Raw genomic sequence first — 20365 nt, 5'->3', positions numbered from 1 at the left:
CCTAGAGAAGCCTCTCACAGAAGCAATCATTCTCCAAGTACAGCAAGTAGCTACCCATAATAACCAGTACATATTATGTTTGTTAGTTATCCAAATACCATTCAAACTGTTTTGCTTGCTCTTGCAAATTTCAATCCAGCCTAGAAAAAAATGCAGTTTCCAAAAATCTGTAATCACTTAGACATTTTCATAGGACAGAAGTAATATTTTTTATTCTGCTTTCTGATCTTCTATCACATCAGGAGCATAAATGTTTTCTTCACTTAGTGTTATGAAAGCTAAAAAAAACAGAGGACCCTCAGTGTGTTACACAGTTTTCACAGGGCATCTAAAATCCCATTGAAGCTTCAAAGCCAAATACTCTAAAATCTGGAAAAGCCAGGAATCTGAAATATAATCATTCCACCTATACTTCTTTTCCTTCCATATCTCAGACCAATCTTCTCTCCAGCCTCCATGGATAGAAAACAAAAAACTCATGATAATTTATCTTCAAAACTTTACTAATTGACATTTTTTTTATCTCTCCAAACAATATTTACATTTGTAAACAATCTGTCTATATGCTTCTATGGATGTAGTCACTGTTTCTATAAGCATGTTTCAAGAATTGATCTCTATTATTCAAAAAAAAAAAAAATCTATATGGAAATAAGATTCAGAGGTGATATTAAAGTTAGTATTAGATGGTTTTGGACATAGCACCCTCATAAATACTTATATTTTTTTTAATGCACTGCAAGTCCTACATTCTCTTTGCAGTTGCATTATTCAGAATACAATATTGTCTCTGAAGATATATCCAAAAGTTCCTAAGTCAAGTCCTGCATTTCAGCTCTCAGCGTGTTTGCCTTTCCTTTTCCTTATATATTCTCAGGTTACCAAACAGCTGCATTGCCACTGCCACCCTTCTAAGGAACAATTTCACACTAAACAATTCACATTTTGGAAAATAAACAGAGCAAATAAGATGGTGTTAGAAACATTTAAGAACAGGAAAGTTTACTCTAAAAAATGTGCATAATGCAAGAAGCCACATATGTAATATGAAGCAACTATAATACAAATCAACTATAACCAAATATGTTCAACTATTTACATTTAAAATAATGTAGTTATACAGGAGTATGGAAAAGCCTCTCGTGAATCCTTGGAACTTGTTTTGAAACTGTATCGTGAAAATTTGTCTGTGTATAAAAAGGCTCCTATATTTATTATATTTAAAAAAAATGGTTATTCAAGACTCCAGAAGTCTACTTTCTGAATATATAGTATTAGTAATGTCCAGAGAAAATACTTTCTAGTGTTTGTATTTGGACATGACCAAAAGGTTTACAAACAGTATAATCAAGTGGCAGGCACAAATTTGCATATTCATATTTTATTCTTCTTTTTCATTTATTTAGGGGATTTAGGAAAGAAATAAATTTCTGTTCTAGAAGCAGCATCTGCTGTCCTCCACCTGCCACTGAAAATATCAAATCAAGAAATTGCTAGACCTTACCTGCTGGACTCAGGAGACGTAATAGCAATGAGAGGAAGAATCCTCAGTGGAAGGGTCGTGGGCCTTGCGATAACATCAGTATCATTCTTTTTATCCCAGTCTGCCTGTTCTAACTGTCTAAAAGCCAGTGGAGGAAGCTGGATGTTACGGGATGATAATCTGCGCACAAGATAGGGCTCCATTCCCTGGGAAGACTCTTCATCCTCAGTGCTGTGATGCAGAGCTTCTTCTGAAACCTATGGTCAATGTAAAAGAAATTATCCATCATGTAAGAAAATACCTATAATGTTAATTTGATAACTCTTTTAATTCCTTTTCATAAGCTACTTTCTTACAAATATCATTTATACCGTCATTATTGAGAAAATGAAAATGAAAAAATGCAGTAAAAGGTTTCTAGGGTCTAGACAATTTGGTGTTTTAAAAGGAAAGACAAAGGTATTTTATTATGAGATTAACACGTTACTATCTAAAATGTGTACTCATACCCGTAGAGGGGACAACTGTCACCTGCATTGAGCAAGTTTCTTTCCCACAATATGCTTGCTTTGCTACAGGTTATCATCTACCTTTTGGAAGAAATGAAAGTCCAAATACCAATAATAAAATAAAAGTAGTAGTCAGAGATTTGCAACTGTACAACTCTCAATGTGAAAAGAGTAGAAAATCCATGTTAAATTCTCTCAGCTTTTCCAATTCCCATCTTTCTCTCTTGCTCAAGGCAATTTCATGTTAAGTAGTAAGTGACAAATACCTAAAGCAAGCACCATAGTGCTTAGAAACAGTGAATATCAGAACCTCCTAAGATCAGGGTGAAATCTAAGCATTAATAAACATTATTGTTTATTTAATCATCTACACCACTGGTAATATTTCCTGTGTCATGGAATAATGGAAGAAATCAGAGAAATCCAATCCGAGAAAAAAAATCTCCAAATATATTGAATTAAAGGAGAGAAGATGTCTTCAGAGAGTTTTCAGAACTTTTAACAAAGTGCTCACAGTTGTGAGAGAAAATTGTCAAAGAATTACATTTCTGAGAACACTGATATTCTGAGAAGCCTGTTGTAATAATAAGAAGAAATTGGCTTTTTTTCTCCATGTCTTACACAGTCTTTTACCATTACCTGATAAATTCCCTAGCACAGATATTAGAGTCTGCACCTATTGACTTGATTACTTTCCTTTGAAGAAACCCAAGTTTTGAGCAAGTCAAGAGATTTCTTATATCTAAATGAAGAATCAGGAATACAGCAAATACAGGTATGTATTATTCCACATAAGTCATGCATTAGTAGTTTCACAGTCCCAGTACAATATTTAAGATAGTTACACTGAGTATTTGCCTCTGCCAAACTAGAGTTCACATGTGTATTACAGCACACATGGTATACCAAATAAAGCAAGCTATACAGTGCCCATAATTTACAATCAAACCTCCAGTTACAGCACAGCCATGGCTTCAATTTGACCTCTCTCATGAGGGTTGATACAAACCTGCAAGAAAAGCTTGCACAGCAATGTATTTAGGTGTCCCTGCCCATGGGAGGGTCTTAGGCTCCTTTCCAACCCTAACCACTGTATGATTCTATGATTCAGTACACTCAGGGAGAACCATTAATGAAACACCTTTCCTGATAAGTAATTATATGGGGTTTGCATGGCAAAGTTGGTGTTTTTTTTTGGAGGGGTGGGGTGAAGCTACAATGATGGCTTCTATAAGCAGCTGCCAAAAGCTTCTGCCATGCCCAATAGAGCCAATGTCAGCCAGCTCCAAGATGGACCCACCACTGGCCGGAGGTCAAAACAGTGACAGGGGTAGCACCTCTGGGGCAACATAGGAAACGGAAAAAGTTCCTGTGCAGGAGCAACTGCAGCCAGAGAGAAGAGTGACAATAAGCGTGAGTATCACGGTTTTAACCCTAGCTGGTAACTCAAAACCACACAGCCACTCGCTCACTCCTCCCTGTTCATTCCCCCGGCTTCCAGAGGGATGGGGAGGAGAATCGAAAGAATGTAACTCCCACAGGTTCATATAAGAACAGTCCAGTAACTAAGGTATAACACAAGCCACTACTGCTACTACCAATAAAGACAAGGGAAATAACAAGGGAGGAGAATACAATCACTCACCACCCAATGACCGATACCCAGCCTGACCCGAGCAGTGATCTAGCCCTTACAAGTAACTGCCCCCAGTTTATATACTGGGCATGACGTGCTGTGGTATGTAATACCCCTTTGACTAGTTTGGGTCAGGTGTCCTGTCTGCTTCCTTCCGGCTTCCCCTCCTCCCTGGCAGAGCATGAGGCTCACAAAGTCCTTACTGAGCAGCAACTAAAACCATCGCTGTTATCAGTGCTGTTCCAAGACTGAAAGTCAAAAACACAGCACTGCACCAGCTACTAAGAAGGAGAAAAATGACTGCTACTGCTGAACCCAGGACAGTAAGAAAGAGCTCTGCAGCCACCAGGGCCAGTGCGGAAGGAGGGGAGGAGGTGCTCCAGTGCTGGAGCAGGGATTCCCCTGCAACCCATGGTGCAGCCCATGCTGAGGCTGTTGTGCCCCAGCAGCCCATGGACATCCATGGAGGAGCAGATCTCCACTTGCAGCCCATGGAGAGCCCCACACTGGAGCAGATTTATACCCGAAGGAGGCTGTGACCCTGTGGGAAGCCTGTGCTGGAGCAGGCTTCTGGCAGGAGCTGTGGCCCTGTGGAGAGAGGAGCCCACACTGGAGCAGGTTTGCTGCAAGAATTGTGACCACATGGAAGGGACCCATACTGGAGCAGCCTGTTCCTAAAAGACTGCATCCATGGAAGAGACCCATGCTGGAGCAGTTAATGAAGAACTGCAGCCCATGGGAAGAACGTGGGTTATAGAATCATAGAATTATTAGGGTTGGAAAGGACCTTAAGATCATATAGTTCAAACCCCCCTGCCATGGGCAGGGACACCTCACACTAAATCATATCACCCAAGGCCTCGTCCAACCTGGCCTTGAACACTGCCAGGGATGGCGCATTCATAGCCTCCCTGGGCAACCCATTCCAGTGCCTCAACACCCTAACAGGAAAGAATTTCCTCCTTATATCCAATCTAAACTTCCCCTGTTTAAGTTTTAACCCATCACTCCTTGTCCTTCCACTACAGCCTCTAATGAAGAGTCCCTCTCCAGCATCCCTATAGGCCCATAGGCCCCCTTCAGATACTGGAAGGCTGCCATGAGGTCTCCATGCAGCCTTCTCTTCTCCAGGCTGAACAGCCCCAACTTCCTCAGCCTGTCTTCATACAGGAGGTGCTCCAGTCCCCTGATCATCCTCACCACCCTTCTCTGGACCTGTTCCAACAGTTCCATGTCCTTTTTATGTTGAGGACACCAGAACTGCACACAATACTCCAGGTGAGGTCTCACAAGAGCAGAGTAGAGGGGCAGGATCACCTCCTTCGACCTGCTGGTCACACTCTTTTTGATGCAGCCCAGGATACGATTGGCTTTCTGGGCTGCAAGCACACACTGCCGGCTCATGTTCATTTTTTCATCAACCAGCAGCCCCAAGTCCTTCTCTGCAGGGCTGCTCTCAATCTCTTCTCTGCCCAACCTGTAGCTGTGCCTGGGATTGCTCCGACCCAGGTGTAGGACCTTGCACTTGTCATGGTTAAACTTCATAAGGTTGGCATCAGCCCACCTCACAAGCATGTCAAGGTCCCTCTGGATGGTATTCCTTCCCTCCAGCATATCAACCGAACCACACAGCTTGGTGTCATGGGCAAACTTGCTGAGGGCGCACTCAATCCCACTGTCCATGTCACTGACAAAGATGTTGAACAAGACCAGTCCCAACACCAATCCCTGAGGGACACCACTCGTTACTGGTCTCCAGCTGGACATTGAGCCATTGACCACAACTCTTTGCATGCGGCCATCCAGCCAGTTCTTTATCCACCGAGTGGTCCATCCATCAAATTGAAGTCTCTCCAATTTAGAGACAAGGATGTCATGTGGGACAGTGTCGAACGCTTTGCACAAGTCCAGGTAGATGACATCAACTGCTCTACCCCTGTCCATCAGTTCTGTAGCCCCATCATAGAAGGCCACCAAGTTGGTCAGGCAGGATTTCCCCTTAGTGAAGCCATGCTGGCTGTCACCAAGCACCTTGTTGATTTTCATGTGCCTTAGCATGCCTTCCAGGAGAATCTGCTCCAAGATTTTGCCAGGCACAGAGGTGAGACTGACTGCTCTGTAATTCCCTGAGTCATCTGTTTTCCCCTTCTTGAAATTGGGGGTTATATTTCCCTTTTTCCAGTCATTGGGAACTTCACCTGACTGCCATGATTTCTCAAATATGATGGCCAGTGGCTTTGCAACTTCATTTGCCAGCTCCTTCAGGACTCGTGGATGGATTTCATCAGGTCCCATGGACTTGTGCACGTTCAGGTTCTTAAGATGGTCTCAAACCAGTTCCTCTCCTACAGTGGGCGCAAGGTCTTCATTCTCACAGTCCCTGCATCTGCCTTCCAAGACTTGGATGGTTTGGTCAGAGCATTTGCCAGTGAAGATTGAGGCAAAGAAGTCATTCAGAACCTCAGCCTTCTCCAAATCCTGTGTAGCCAGTTCTCCCAAGAGCTTCCTGAGGGGGCCTACATTCTCCCTTGTCTGTTTTTTATTTGCTATGTACCTGTAGAATCCCTTCCTGTTATCCTTAATACCCCTGGCTAAGTTTAATTCTGACTGGGCCTTAGCTTTCCTAGCCTGGTCCCTAGCTTCCCGGACAACATCCCTATACTCTTCCCATGCTTCCTGTCCTTGCTTCCACATATTATAAGCCTCTTTTTTCATTTGAATTTTCCTCAGCAGCTCCTTATCCATCCAAGGAGGTCTCCTGGCCCTCCTGCTGCACTTCCTTCTAGTTGGGATGCAACACTCCTGAGCTTGTAGCAGGTGATCCTTGAATATCAACCAACAGTCTTGCCCCCCCCTGCCCTCTAGGGCTGTATCCCAAGGAATCTTCCTAAGTAGGTTCCTGAAGAGGCCAAAGTCTTCTCTTTTGAAGTCCAGGGCAGTGAGCTTGCTGCACGCTCTTCTCACTGTCCTGAGGATCTCAAACTCGACCATCTCATGATCACTGCATCCAAGGCTGCCCTGGAGCGTCACATTTCCAACGAGCCCTTCCCTGTTGGTGAGCACGAGGTCAGGCATGGCACCTCTCCTTGTCGGCTCCTCTATTACTTGCAGAAGGAAGTTGTCTTCTACACAATCGAGGAACCTCCTGGATTGGTTGTGCCGGGCCCTACCGTCCTTCCAACAGATGTCAGGGTGGTTGAAGTCACCCATGAGAACAAGGGCCTGCGAGCGTGAGGCTTTTCCTATATGTCTATGGAGTTCTTCATCTGCAGGTTCTCCTTGATCAGGCAGTCTGTAACAGATCCCCACAGCAGCTGAAGAAATTCATGGAGGACTGTCTCCTGTGGAGGGACCGTATGCTGGAGCAGTGGAAGAGTGTGAGGAGCTCTCCCCTGAGGAGGAAGAAGCAGCAGAGACAGCATGTGACGAAGTTACCACTGAATCCCCCTGTGCTGCTAAAGTAGAGAAGGTAGAGAAATAGGGAGCAAATTTGAATCCAGGAAGAAGGGAGGGGTGGAGGGAAGGTATTTTAAGATTTAGCTTTTATTTCTCCTTATGTTATTCCTGATTTCATTACTAATAAGTTAATTTTCCCCAAGTCAAACCTATTTTGCCCATGACAGTAACTGGTGAGTGATCTCTCCACCTCTCCCTGACTTTATCTTGAACCATAAGCCTCTAATTATGTCTTTTTCCCTGCCCAGCTGAGGAGGGGGAGTGATAGAGCAGCTTTGGTGGGCACCTGCCAGAGTGAACCCACCACATTAATGTTAATAAGCTCAGTTTATACTCAGAGCTTCAGCAATTGCTGTAGGCAAACACCTTCTAATTAGATTTTTAATCACAAAATTTATATTCATAATTTAGCTGTCTTTCTTAATCTAGCTGTGATGTAGTTTAAGAAAACAAAGATTATAAAATGGTAGGCATTAATATACGTACTCTGAAGCAAATTAACAACAAAATCAATTGCTGTGAAAATTCTACGAGAATTATTGTGTTACAGTCATCCAAGGAGAAGTTTAAATTCAGGCTTGCATTTTCAGTGTGTGCATAGTGGATATTCAAGACATCTGAATAAATTAAAAATAATAATGAAATTAATTATAGCCCTGCAAGAAATGAAAAATGCTGATATCAGAGCTAAAAATAATCTGCTACATGAGGCTATTTAAGTCACTTTATCATTTCATTTTTTGGGATGCTATGAAAATCATAAAAATACTTGAATTGCAGCCATAGACAATCCGAATGTGACAGTTGAACAGAGAAAGTGAGCTCACAGGACAAAATCATATGCAAAAATTAAAGAAAACCATAAGGGAAAGGAAAGACTTCCAACCCAAACATTAAAGTCAAACTTCAGAGAAATCAAGCAATAGACACCTGATGTATATTTGGAGGACAATGGAAGATTAAATCCATTTATGGAAAAAGATTGAAGTACAAATCTGATTCAAGTACAAATACTTAGGCATCTAAATCAGGAAATATATAGATGCTGAGACACCACTCTCTACACTTTTGATCCCTGCAGTGGAACTGGTTTTCTACTGTAGGAAAGACCTAGCAGCCTTTACACGCTGCTCAGGTTTCCTGACTGAAATCCAAACTAGTGTTTTTTAAGAGTGTAGTCCGCTAAGACAGATTTTACACAATAAAGGGGCAGGGGGGGAGATTCTTGTTTTATCTGACATTTATAGCTCTTCTTCTTTCTTTACCATGGATAAGTAAATAATAATTTCAAAATTCCTAGCAATCAGTGAATTTATATATTTTATATGTTCATAAAATTCTGGTTTCTACTGAAAAATCATGGTTCTGAACTAAAGACAGAAAGAAATATAAAACAATGATGGTGGGTGTACAGATGCAGGACAGGGCTTGCTAAGTGTTTCTTGTAAAGTCCTTTAACTGTATGTGATCTTCTGACAAAAAAGGAAAAATATAGACTCATAAGACTGGGCAAGATCTAAGACTCTCCATGCCAATAACCCATAAGAAGCCTGCCTTTCAAAAAGGAAACTCATGAAAACAGTATGACTGTAACCACTTATCAACCTTAGGAAATAAAAATTTTATGATAAAAGATTAGTTAAACCCATCGGTTAAAGTTTGTATATAGTCCTTGGCTGCTAGTTGCTCATAGAATGCAATTTTAAAGTCAGGTTTTAATGCACACCTCACATTCATTACATGATAACCTGGGAAGTTGTTGATGGGAAGCCATAGACAAAAGCATAAGAGTTTTCATAGAATCATAGAATAGTTAGGGTTGTAAAGGACCTTAAGATCATATAGTTCCAACCCGCCTGCCATGGGCAAGGACACCTCCCACTAAACCATGCCACCCAAGGCTCTGTCCAACCCAGACTTGAACACTGCCAGGGATGGAGCATTCACAACTTCCTTTGGCAATCCATTCCACTGCCTCACCACCCTCACAGTAAAGAATTTCTTCCTTATATCCAATCTAAGCTTCCCCTGTTTAAGTTTTAACCCATTACCCCTTGTCCTATCACTACAGTCCCTGATGAAAAGTCCATCCCCAGCATCCATGTGGCCCTCCTCTGGACTTGTTCCAACAGTTCCATGTCCTTTTTATGTTGAGGACACCAGAACTGCACACAATACTCCAAGTGGGGTCTCACGAGAGCAGAGTAGAGGGGCAGGATCACCTCCTTCTACCTGCTGGTCACACTCCTTTTGATGCAGCCCAGGATACGGTTGGCTTTCTGGGCTGCAAGCACACACTGCCGGCTCATGTTCATTTTTTCATCAACCAACACCCCCAAGTCCTTCTCCACAGGGCTGCTCTGAATCTCTTCTCTAAAGAGATAAAACACGGCAAAATCTATTTTGTTAAAAAGAATTTGCCACAACTTGAGATGCTACCATGGAATTACTTCACTAGCATGTTTCAACTTTTCTAAACTGTAGGCATAATGTTCTAGTTCATTCAAATGACATACATGATGCTGTCTGCACATGAGTTCACAGAAGCAACAGGTGATAACTCATATTTGCTTGAATGAACTTGCACTGCACACTTTTTTTTTTTCTTTTTCTTCTTGTCTTTCCAACTGTTTTAATCTTGACCTTAGTTTAGGATTATATCCTCTAAAATGTTTACTTTGAACTGCGTTTTAATACATATCTAATAGAAATTTCTTTCAATATTAGGAAAGTAGCCTTTTTACTTGCTTTCAAGAACTATAATGTGATCATTAGGGAATTATTTGCATCAAATTTTTCATACTAACCATGTTAGACTCTGCTTTTTCACTCTGTGAAGTGACAGGTTTTATGCTACTTACAAATAAATCATTGCCCTTTAACCTTAGAGTCCTCAAAGCCTAAACTTTTGATATCTTTTTTATTAGGACCATAAGGTAACATTATAATTTACCCCCCCCCCCCAAAAAAAATAACCCAGATACTGACATAATCCATTTCCTCTTAGCTCAGTAATTTTCTTCTTCCTTTTAACATATATTTTTCTTTTCATTTATTTTTGTATATAATAAAGACCTCTTCCTTTGCTTTGTTACAGACTTACACTGAAGGTGCTTACCTGGTTGCTTCTGCCTGTTTCTAGTTGTTTTTGTTACTTTCCATTATCTTGTAACATAGATTTTGCCATTCCTCCTGAAATGTTCTTACTTTCACCATGTTAGTACTTTTATAGGTTGTCCAGCAATGTCAGTACTACTATTAGATTCTCCTTATATTTGTTGGTAGATGCTCTATGAAGGACTTTTAACTGCTTCATTGAGTAAAAGATAGCTATGATATCCAGTTAGCTCTGCACTTACTGACCAACAGATCAAAAGTAAAACTGTTGGCAACTACCACCTCTGTACACTTTTTCTTACAAGTTTTTTTTAAGGAAGGCTTTTCCAATTACTTAAGACATAGCACAAGAACGACTCAGATTTGGACAAAACTGAATGTTATATATCAAAAGAGAGAAAAATATGTCTGCACCATAAATAAAACTGTATTACTATAATAACTATTTCCTCATTTAAGAAGAGGACACAATTACTTTGATTTGTAAAAATATCTTAAACTACAGTCAAAGTTTAATTTTAATACCAAAAAAATCTGTGTAAGGGCACAAATAAGCCCATCTGAACATTGTTTTAGACAAAGAAAATCAAAGTTAAAATTAAGTTACCTACTGGCATGGTTATACAACGTAAACCAAAACTTATAAAAAACAGCACTAAGAAGTTTTGCAGAATCATATACCTAAATATTAGAAAATGGAAGCTTAACAACCACAAGTGTTACCTCAATTCAATGTTCTTATGTTTACACATTACAAAACAGTGGTTAATAGCATGATCAATATGGCTATATTCCAAGAAGATGACTGCCTTATTTATTGCACAAAATTGATGCATCTCAACTAATGAGTAGCTCTTTAATATTTTATTTACCTTCATTGTTGACTGTGACTGCATGTTTTATTTACTGCACATTACACAAGTCCTGGCTTGCACTACAATTGCACGCACAATTATAATTAAAAAGAAACAATGGAAGTGAAAGTCAACTCATTTAGTAAGGGATGAAGAAGCTTCTCCTAAGAGGGAGCAGGAGAAAGAATGAAGAAGAGACAGCCGGTGCCGCAGCAGAACATTCACAGGAACAGGAGGAGAAAGGGGCTGAAATCATAAATGAGACAGAAACCACATAATCCCTACCCCTAGGTGAGATGCAACATATGCAAAAAGGTTTCAGCCACCAACTTGGCAAGAAAATTCTTAGCTGGCTACTCTGATGCTGGAATATTTGGGCCAGTAGTCAGGAACTAGTAAGGTAGCCCAGCAGCTGGGATTCCTTGCTAGCAATAAGGCCATTAACAAAGGGACTGTAAAATGGGTGAGAGTGTTCTCTTTAGAGATGATTCCTGTCAAGTGTGAAGAACAGGTATGCCCTTAAGAAAAATCTTACAAATTCCCAAAGAAAATGGACCACTGAGAGAGGTATCCAGTATCTTTGTTGGAGGTGGCTAATAGCAACCTAGATGACAACCAGGTATGCAGAAACCTGGATAGAATCTAGTCTACCCAGTCGATGTGGGTAGAAGTTCATACAAAGTACACCAATGTTGTATGCAAACATCCTGGAGATAATGAGTTGGACAGACTCAGAGGTACCAGCTGTGGATGGATTAGCCAGCCAAATCCAAGAATTCAAACAGAATCTCACTTCTTCCCTACAGTCTTGGCTATAGAGAAACTGATTCACTGTTCCAGAAATTCCATAATGGTGGATCTTCCTTACCCACATTGACCAATGCTTCAGCTATTAAGAATCAGCCTTTTTCTGTTCAAGTACTAGTGATGCACACGTTACCTTGTGGTTCTACATGCATAACCAGGGAGGAGGACATGAGGAAGTGAGATGGTGAACCTACCTGAAGACTAGAAGTTTTATAGGAACTGCAAGAAAAAACAACAGCAAAAAGGTATCTATCTAGGAAAATTACCACTCCAGTGCCTGCTGGGAAGAGCAGAGGGGCTGATCATACTTTTGACCCCAGTGAAGAGACTTCTGGTTTGTAGTTACAAATTAAGTAATGAAGACTCCAACGAGGACCAGAAAGGCTCTGCCTTGAGGCAGGCAGAGGAAAGGGACAACCAAGCTTAGTGTTTTGAGTGGGTTTTATGACCTGGCACATCAGCCCCATGGTAGCATAAATCTCTGGTGGACACTAGTGCACAGTATATTCTAACACCATCAGATTACAAAAGGGCAGTATATCTGTACTTCTAGAATGGGATGAGGATACCAAGACCTGTCTGTGTCAGAGGCTCATGTAAACCTAACTGAAATGAATGACAGAAGCAACCTATTGTGCCTGATCTGGAGGCTCCAAATATCCTTGGCACAGACTAATATATGAAAGGGTACTTCAAGGGCCCGAAAGGGTATCAATGGGCTTTTTGGCCTTGAGTATAGAGAAAATCAAGCAGCTGCCTAGCTTGCCTGGACTCTCAGAGGATCCTTTTGTTATGGGATTGCTATCAGTTAAAGAGCAGCAGGTGCCAATTACTACCATGACAGTGCGCTGGTGACAATACAACACCAATCAAGACTTGCTGGCTCCATCCATAAGCTGATTCACTAACTGGAGAGTGAAGGACTGATGAGTAAGACTCATTCAACCTTTAATAGTCACATATGGCCAGTGAAAAATTCTAAAGGATAGTGGAAGCTAATATTGGAGTATCTTAATGAAATCATGCCACCACTGAGTGCTGCCATACTGGCTCTGCTGTAATTCCAATGCGAATTGAGGCAAAGGAAGCCAGATGACATGCAACAATTGATACCGCCAACACATTCTTCCCAATCCTTTTGGCAACAGAGTGCAGGTCACAGTTTGGTTTAACCTGGAGGGGTACCCAGTATACACGGAATCCACTGTGCCAGGGGTGGAAACACAGCCCTACCATCTGCCATGGACTGAATCAGACTGCACTGGAACAAGGTATCCACCTCAATGAGCTGGAGGACAGGGACAGTGGGCAGAATGAAGTCCCCATAATCCATGGGGAAGTGGTCAGCAACCTGCTACACTTAGACATTTAGACACACACACACATCTATGGGCCTGGATGGGATCCGTACAAGAGGACTAAGGGGGCAGGTAGAAGTGCTCATCAAGCCACTTTCCATCATCTATCAGCAGTCCCAGCTAACCAGGGAGGCCACAGATTAATGGAGGTTAAGTGTGGAGAGTGAAGGAGATAAGATTCGCATGAAGAACAGTTTGGGAATGAGCTCTGAGGCCTTGGTGCTTTGACAAGCACTGGGGTGATGAGCTGGGGTGTTGAAGGCCAGAGGATGTGGGGATTGTGATAGGGTCTGTAACATTGTGTAGCATTTACCTAGAGAGTTTTACAGGGGCCAATGAGATTGAACGGTGTATGTATGTGCAGGTTGGGAAAGTACTGACCACGGGGATAAAAAGGGCTTGGTGGTAATAAACGAGGATTTGAGTCTCTGCAGCAACTTGAGTCTGTGTCGTGAAATGCCACAGTTAAGAAATGCGATGTCCATCTACAAGAACGGCTGGAAGAAGGATCCAGGGAGCTATGGTCCTGTCAGCCTGACTTTGGTTATGGAGCAGACCATTTTGAGTTATGTGCCATCATGCAGAACATATAGGACAGCCCAGTCAGCATGGGTTTAGGTCCTGCTTGAACAACCTGATCTCCCTTACCATGGTAAGGTGACCTGTTTAGTGGATGAGGGAAAGGCTGTGGATGTTGTCTATCTAAACTTTAGTAAAGCTTTTAACACCATTTCCTGGAGAAACTGGCTGCTCATGTCTTGGACTTGCGTACTCTTTGCTGGGAAAAAAAGAACTGGCTGGATGGCCAGGCCAAAGAGTAGTGATGAATGAAGTTGACTCAGTTGACAGCTGGTCACAAGTTGTTTTCCCCAGGGCTCAGAATTAGGGCCAGCTCTGTTTAATATTTTTATCAATGATCTAGACAAGGGGATTGAGTGAACCCTCTGAAAGTTTGCAGATGACATCAAATTGAGCGGGAGTGCTGATGTGCTGGAGGATGGGAAAGCTCTGCCTAGGGATCTGCACAGGTTGGATCAATGGGCTGAAGCCAATTGCATGGGGTTCAACAAGACAAAGTACTGGATCCTACGCTTGGGTCACAACAACCCCATGCAGCACTGCGGGCTTGTGGAAGAGTGGCTGGAAAGCTGCTCAGCAAAAGAGACCTGGGGGCTGTGCTGATTGGCGGAGCTGGACATGAGCCAGCTTGTGCCCAGACAGCCAAGAAGACCAATAGCATCCTGTCATGTATCAGCAGTAGTGTGGCTAGCAGGGCCAGGGCAGTGATCAGTCCCCTCCACTGGGCACTGGTGAGGCTGCACCTCATATCCTGTGTTCAGTTCTGGGCCCTTCACTACAAGAAAGACATTGAGGTGCTGGAGTGGGTCCAGAGAAGAGAAACAAAGCTGGTGAAGTGTCTGGAGCACAAACTTTATGAGGAGCATCTGAAGGAATTGGGGTTATATAGCCTGGAGATAAGAAGGCTGTTTTGGGTTTGGTTTTGTTGGTTTGTTGGGGTGTTTTTTTTTTCTTTTTCCTGACAATTATTTTCTAAACTTCTTCTTAATTATGAAATTAATTATGAAATTTAATTATTTTTATCCCATCCATGAGTTTCTTTCTCACTTTTCCCCTCTGATTATTCCTCCTGTCTGAAAGATTGGTGGCCAGGGGTCATGGGGGAGCGATGAACATCAGGTGCTTAGTTGCTGTCTGGCATTCCTCATAATTTATTTCTGAGGTGCTTATCATCTCTTTGATATCATGTCAATAACTATGAGATTCACAGGCATTAATTTAACTTTGAAAAACCTACTGAAGATACAAGGATGGCATTATCCCAGTTTTCTAGTCAAGAGTCAGAGACATAATGAGATAAACTGGACAACAACCTCTAATTAGACCAGTTTAGGAAATACAAGTTTCAGAATGCTTCATGCTATCTTCTCTTAACATTGTCAAGCATATTTTCCTCTGACTTAAATTTGCAAGAGTTTAGCTCAACACGTTTGCAGGTAACGCTACTGGCTCATAGTGGATATTTAGAAAATAATGGAAAAAAAAAACAACTGGACAAAAAGGTTTCTTTAAGCAATTTATTTAGTGTTACATAGTAATTCTATGTTCAATGATCACGTTTTATAGAAATAAGTTATCTCTAAAGTAATACTGTATTATCTTAACTTTCAGACTATTGTTTTCAGTCCAGATTTCCCAAAGCATTTGTTAAATATCTTTCATGTTCTGCAAGAAACGGGAAGAAGACTATGATAACCATTGCTACACTGGCCTTATTGATCCTACGAGCAGCTTTACCCTACAGGGTCGCATCTAAGAAAATATGTGACCGTCTCATTAAAGTTTATCCTATTATACGTTGTATGTCGTAGCATAAGCATAAGGACACAAAAAAGGTAATTCTGGCACTGTCTGGTTTTTGGGTGCTTGACTTCCTACCTTAGTGATTTTATGACAAATTTGGCATGTAATATTTAATTTTATTTCAGAAAATAAATAGCATATTTCCATCATGGGGAGTGACATTAACACACATTTCATTCCTCAACTAAGCTGAAACTAGATTGACTACAAAAAGCAATGACACTCAAACAACTATTTAGATAAAAGCAGTAAATTGTTAACTAGTCATCTATTTAGACCTGTAGTCAATACAAAATAAACACTTTTCCGGTGAATTCTCCAGTTACTGAGTATATAGGAAAACATAAGATTTAGGATTATTGGTTTTGTTTTCTGTCAGTCATGGATTCTCCTTCAGTATAAATATTTCAGGGAACACAGGTTATTCTTTTTCCCTTACTCCAAGATTGTTCGTTTTCCCCAGACCTTGTAATATGTTGCCATGCATGGTTAATGTTATGCTTTGCATTAACACCCATTATAAAGGTTGCAGAGAATATACAGAATCTAGTTTCTTCTTGGTGAGAAAGTACACACACCGTGTTCTGTTTATCCCACTCCTGAGCAAAAGGCAGCCAGAGAGGCTCAGAAGTACCTTTCTGGAGTAGTGCTGCTGATCACATCTACAGTAATAAAGAAGGTAACGTGTTTGTGCCTTCCACATGAACACATTATTTTCCAAACCTAAACTATTCTTTTTTTCTTCTACTTCCTCAAAATCTATTAAAATTCTCTTTCCCTTTCATTTTTCTTTTCTTGCCCTACCATTTGCTCCTGTCCATTTCTTGAATTGGATAATTATTTTCTTTTATTTTCTTGACATCAGCAGAAGGCTTCCAAGAGCCCAGGAAGGGCAGAAAAAGAAGGCAGACAACTGCACAACTGATTTCTGTAATTTGCTTTGGCATCTGTAGTGGGTCTAGCTGCGCTGGAGTTAATTTCTTTCATAGCAGCCCATATGGTGCTATATTTTGGATTTGTGACCAAAACAGTGTTGACAACACGGCGATGTTTCAGCTGTTGCTGAACATTGCTTACACGGCATCTAGGCCTTCGCTGTTTCTCATGCTGCACCCCTACACAGTAGGGTGGGGTTGCAAAGTTGGAAGGGGATAAAACCAGAGCAGCTGACCCCAACTGACCAAATGAGTATTCAGTGCCATATGACATTGAGCTCAGCAATAAAAGCTCAAGAAAAAGAGGAGGTAGATTGAAGGCTTTCGCGGTTATGGCGCATTTCTTCCCAAGTAACAATGACACACTCTGAGGCCCTGCGTTCCAGGACAAAGCACAACTGAAGAATATACCTTTTTCTTTTTTGTCTCCCCAGAAAAATGTTTATATTGTGACTGGCCCTGCACAAATATTCAGAAGGATGGCAACAGATGCATTTGCAGTCTAAAGTGTGAGACTGCTAAGTTATTTAAAAGAAAGTTTACCATCATATTTTAAGCAGTGAAAAATCATTCTTCTTAACAGTTGGCATATGTTAAAAGTTGTGAAAATAATTATCCTAAGAAAGACAACTGATAATGTTATCCTAGGTCATAGTTTAGGTTTTCCTCCACTGTAAGCAATTTATACCAGTATTCCACTATGAAACTACCAGGCAAGCATAACAAAAGCCATTTCTATCATTACCACAAAACCATCAAGAATAACTACCAAGAGTTGGAATCGCAGGTATCTGACTTGCTACAGAAAGTGATTCAAGATCAGAATTGCTAATAAAAACTAAACTTCTGTTCCTGACATTTGGTTTCTAAGAATGTACACAAGAGAAAGGAAGTTTCTATAAGGTGTATGTTAGTTAAATCAGTTAAATAAATAATTTTCGACTTTCTTTTTTTTACACTAGGCGTCTGAAAGATTCTCAGTTAATCCCTGCCCTGAAACCAATTAATTGAACTCTAGAACATAACATCCTTTTAGATACCAATTAACCTACTTCATCTGTTTTTGTCTAGAACAGACTCCAGGCTGGGTCATTTGAAGTGTCTGCCTCCTTACTCCATTTCTTCCTTATGATGAAATATATGATGAATCATTTGCTGGCTAACTTAATGCTCATGAGATCGTTAACTAGCCTTCTGATTAACAGGTATGTTTCTTAGTTCTTATCAGTAATTGCTCATTAGCAGGCATAGATTTTTGTGCAACAATAGATGATTGTAATCTAAGGAACAAAAGTCAGCCACATATCACAAGCTTGCTGGAAAATAAAAACAGCCTAAGGGAAGTAAAATAATGAAGAGACCTCACAGGGAAAGGGTTGTTTTTTGTTGCCATTTCTTTGCAGGCCTTTTGACAGACTTAACAAAATTATCTTTCTCAACTTCCTTAGCCTTTCTTTGAAAAATATAATTTAGAAGAATCACAGTATGCATCTCTAACAACGTAGCTGTATAGTGCCAGTTCTTGAATCATCCTTAACGAACCCACCCAGACACACCCTCCCTTCCTTTCCATCTGCTGCTTAGTCTTGTGACGTGCTCAAATGACTAGTGACACCCTAAAGTTTATCCATTCTCTTCTAAGGACAAATAAAGAGACTTCCAAGTGCTTAAAAGATCACCCAACACTGCAGTCATTCTTCTAACATCTTTGAGGTGCTAGCAGTGCTGTTTAAACCAATATTAATTGGGAAAAATGGTACAGCTTCTTGACCTCTATGACAGTTCTTGCATTACCATGTCACGATATACATCATGCCCACATAACAGTAGAATTAAATTTGAGGGTAGCTGGCAAATAGGTAAAAATAAACACTACGGTTTGTTTATTTGTAGCCCAGAGGCATTCTGAGTACCAAAGAGCCAGAGGCTACAATGACAATTTATTTTGGAAGTTTGACACAAGGCAAACAATTTCTCCTAATGAATAATGTGGTTGTTTCTCGCCCACCTACAGAACAGCTTCTTGGCTCAGCTCTATGGTTGGCTTGAGTCAGAAATTTATAATCTCTAATAATTCTACCTACTTCTGCACAAAATAATTCTCTTGTTTGTACCAAAATATTTTGAGTTAAAATGACCAAATATTTGTTTTATACTTTTACTTAGAATAAGAAGTTTTTGGTTTATGTTGTTGTGGTTAATCTCAGATGGCAACTAAGTACCATACAGCCGCTCACTCACTTCTCCCGCCTCCTCCCTCCGTAGGATGAGGAAAAGAATCAGAAAAAAAAAAAGAAAAAATAGTATATTTATGACATAGCAGTATTTATAATAACTTAAATTGTTCAAACAGGTAATCTAGACAGATAATCGGTGGGTACTTCACTATTTTAAATGCTAGTAACACATTTACAGGACTCAAATTGGTTAATTCCATTAATTTATGCACCTTTTCTTGAACCTATTTATATTATATGCCTTTATTTTTTTTAATGTTTAGTTCTACAATTTAATTCTATTTTCTGTTAAGAAGTACTCCCTTTTACTTTTTAAGAGCTGCCTGGTAATTGCATTGTTCTCTATGCCTTCCCGAATAATCCCTAATATTCTATTTGACTTTGTGACCACTGCTGATTATTGAGTTGATTTTTGCAAAGAATTACCCACAGTTACTGGCTAGTACTTTCTCGAATTTTAAATATAAAACAGAACAGATCAGTGCATATGGAGAGGACAAAAGAGCAGGGAATTGAGTTCTTTTAACCAGAAATCCATTTCTGTACCCAGGGTAATCCTCAGTGAAGGACTCACCAAATCTCTCCATTTCCATGAGAAGTCTCAGTCTTCACAAACTGTTTTCTTTTCTAATGATAAAAACCCCCTAAAAATCTCACTTACATACATGTTACAGGACCTTGAACACACAAACTGACACAGCCAGTTTCTACAATAATGAAAAGGAAGTGTAATAACACAGGACATGTTCGACTGCAGAGGAAGTTAACCAGTTTTAAACTTCTATGCAAAAGACCCAGGAAGGGAGGGGTAGTCTCTGATTGTCTACAAAATGTTGTATACAGAAATTACAGTAAGACTCACTAGAGATGATGATTTGGCAATTACTCCCAGAAGTAGTAAATTCTAGAAAAAAAAAAACAAAACCAGAAAAACACCCAACAAACCAACAACTATCTTTTTTTTTTGTTCGTATACCATAAGGAAGAATGATTTATATTGCTCATAACAATCAATTTTGTAACAGAGGCAAGCAACTCTGATCATGGTCCACACAGCATACTACTTTGTATTTCTGACATGCAGACTTTAGCAGTAAAAACCACAAAGATTTTTTCATATTAGAATGCAACATAGGAGCTGATCATTCAGTATGTCTGTAAGTGGGAATGGTGCAATGGAACAGTGAGTGCTGGTCATCAGTGTGGTGGGTAAATCCAGCCACTTCTATGATGGCAGCAGGAAGAATTATGGTCACAGAAAAACTGCAACCTTCATCACTGTCCAGACAAAAGACTTGATGGAAGATTTGGACCGCCATACAAATTTGCAAGCACCAGTAAACCCTGTCTCTACCTTGATATGCTGCAGTTGTTAGAGGCAAAAACAGGTTAGGGAAAGAAAGAAAAAGTAGTAAATATTATACATCACTGCTTGAATTTTGTACAGCATGGGGATGGCGGCATTTTATCAGTGCAGTCTGACTAGTGGTTGGGAATCCTGACCTTCCAGTGTCCCTTCAGTGTTTTTGAACTCTGCTAAATTACTCAGGCCTGTCAAAGGCATGGTATACAAAAGAAGAAAGGGTTTTCC

At 40.5% G+C, this 20365-nt stretch overlaps 1 protein-coding gene across 2 annotated transcripts in view; it reads right to left on the bottom strand.

Moving 5' to 3' along the window:
* Positions 1-20365, bottom strand: part of LOC133277506 (cAMP-specific 3',5'-cyclic phosphodiesterase 4D-like) — a 96247-nt gene that overhangs the window by 18809 nt on the left and 57073 nt on the right. For both annotated transcript variants that reach the window (XM_061469375.1, XM_061469376.1), the window contains exon 3: positions 1505-1740. In XM_061469375.1, coding sequence (XP_061325359.1) covers positions 1505-1740 — 236 coding nt within the window. The remainder of the gene's footprint in view (positions 1-1504; positions 1741-20365) is intronic.

The sequence above is a fragment of the Pezoporus flaviventris genome, unplaced genomic scaffold (assembly GCF_033815535.1).
Source record: "Pezoporus flaviventris isolate CSIRO_AGI_PZ_B2104156 unplaced genomic scaffold, CSIRO_AGI_Pfla_v1 ptg000057l, whole genome shotgun sequence".
NCBI classification, from domain to species: domain Eukaryota; kingdom Metazoa; phylum Chordata; class Aves; order Psittaciformes; family Psittacidae; genus Pezoporus; species Pezoporus flaviventris.
The sequence above is the reverse complement of the archived record's forward strand: the minus strand, read 5'-3'. Positions and strand labels throughout refer to the sequence as shown.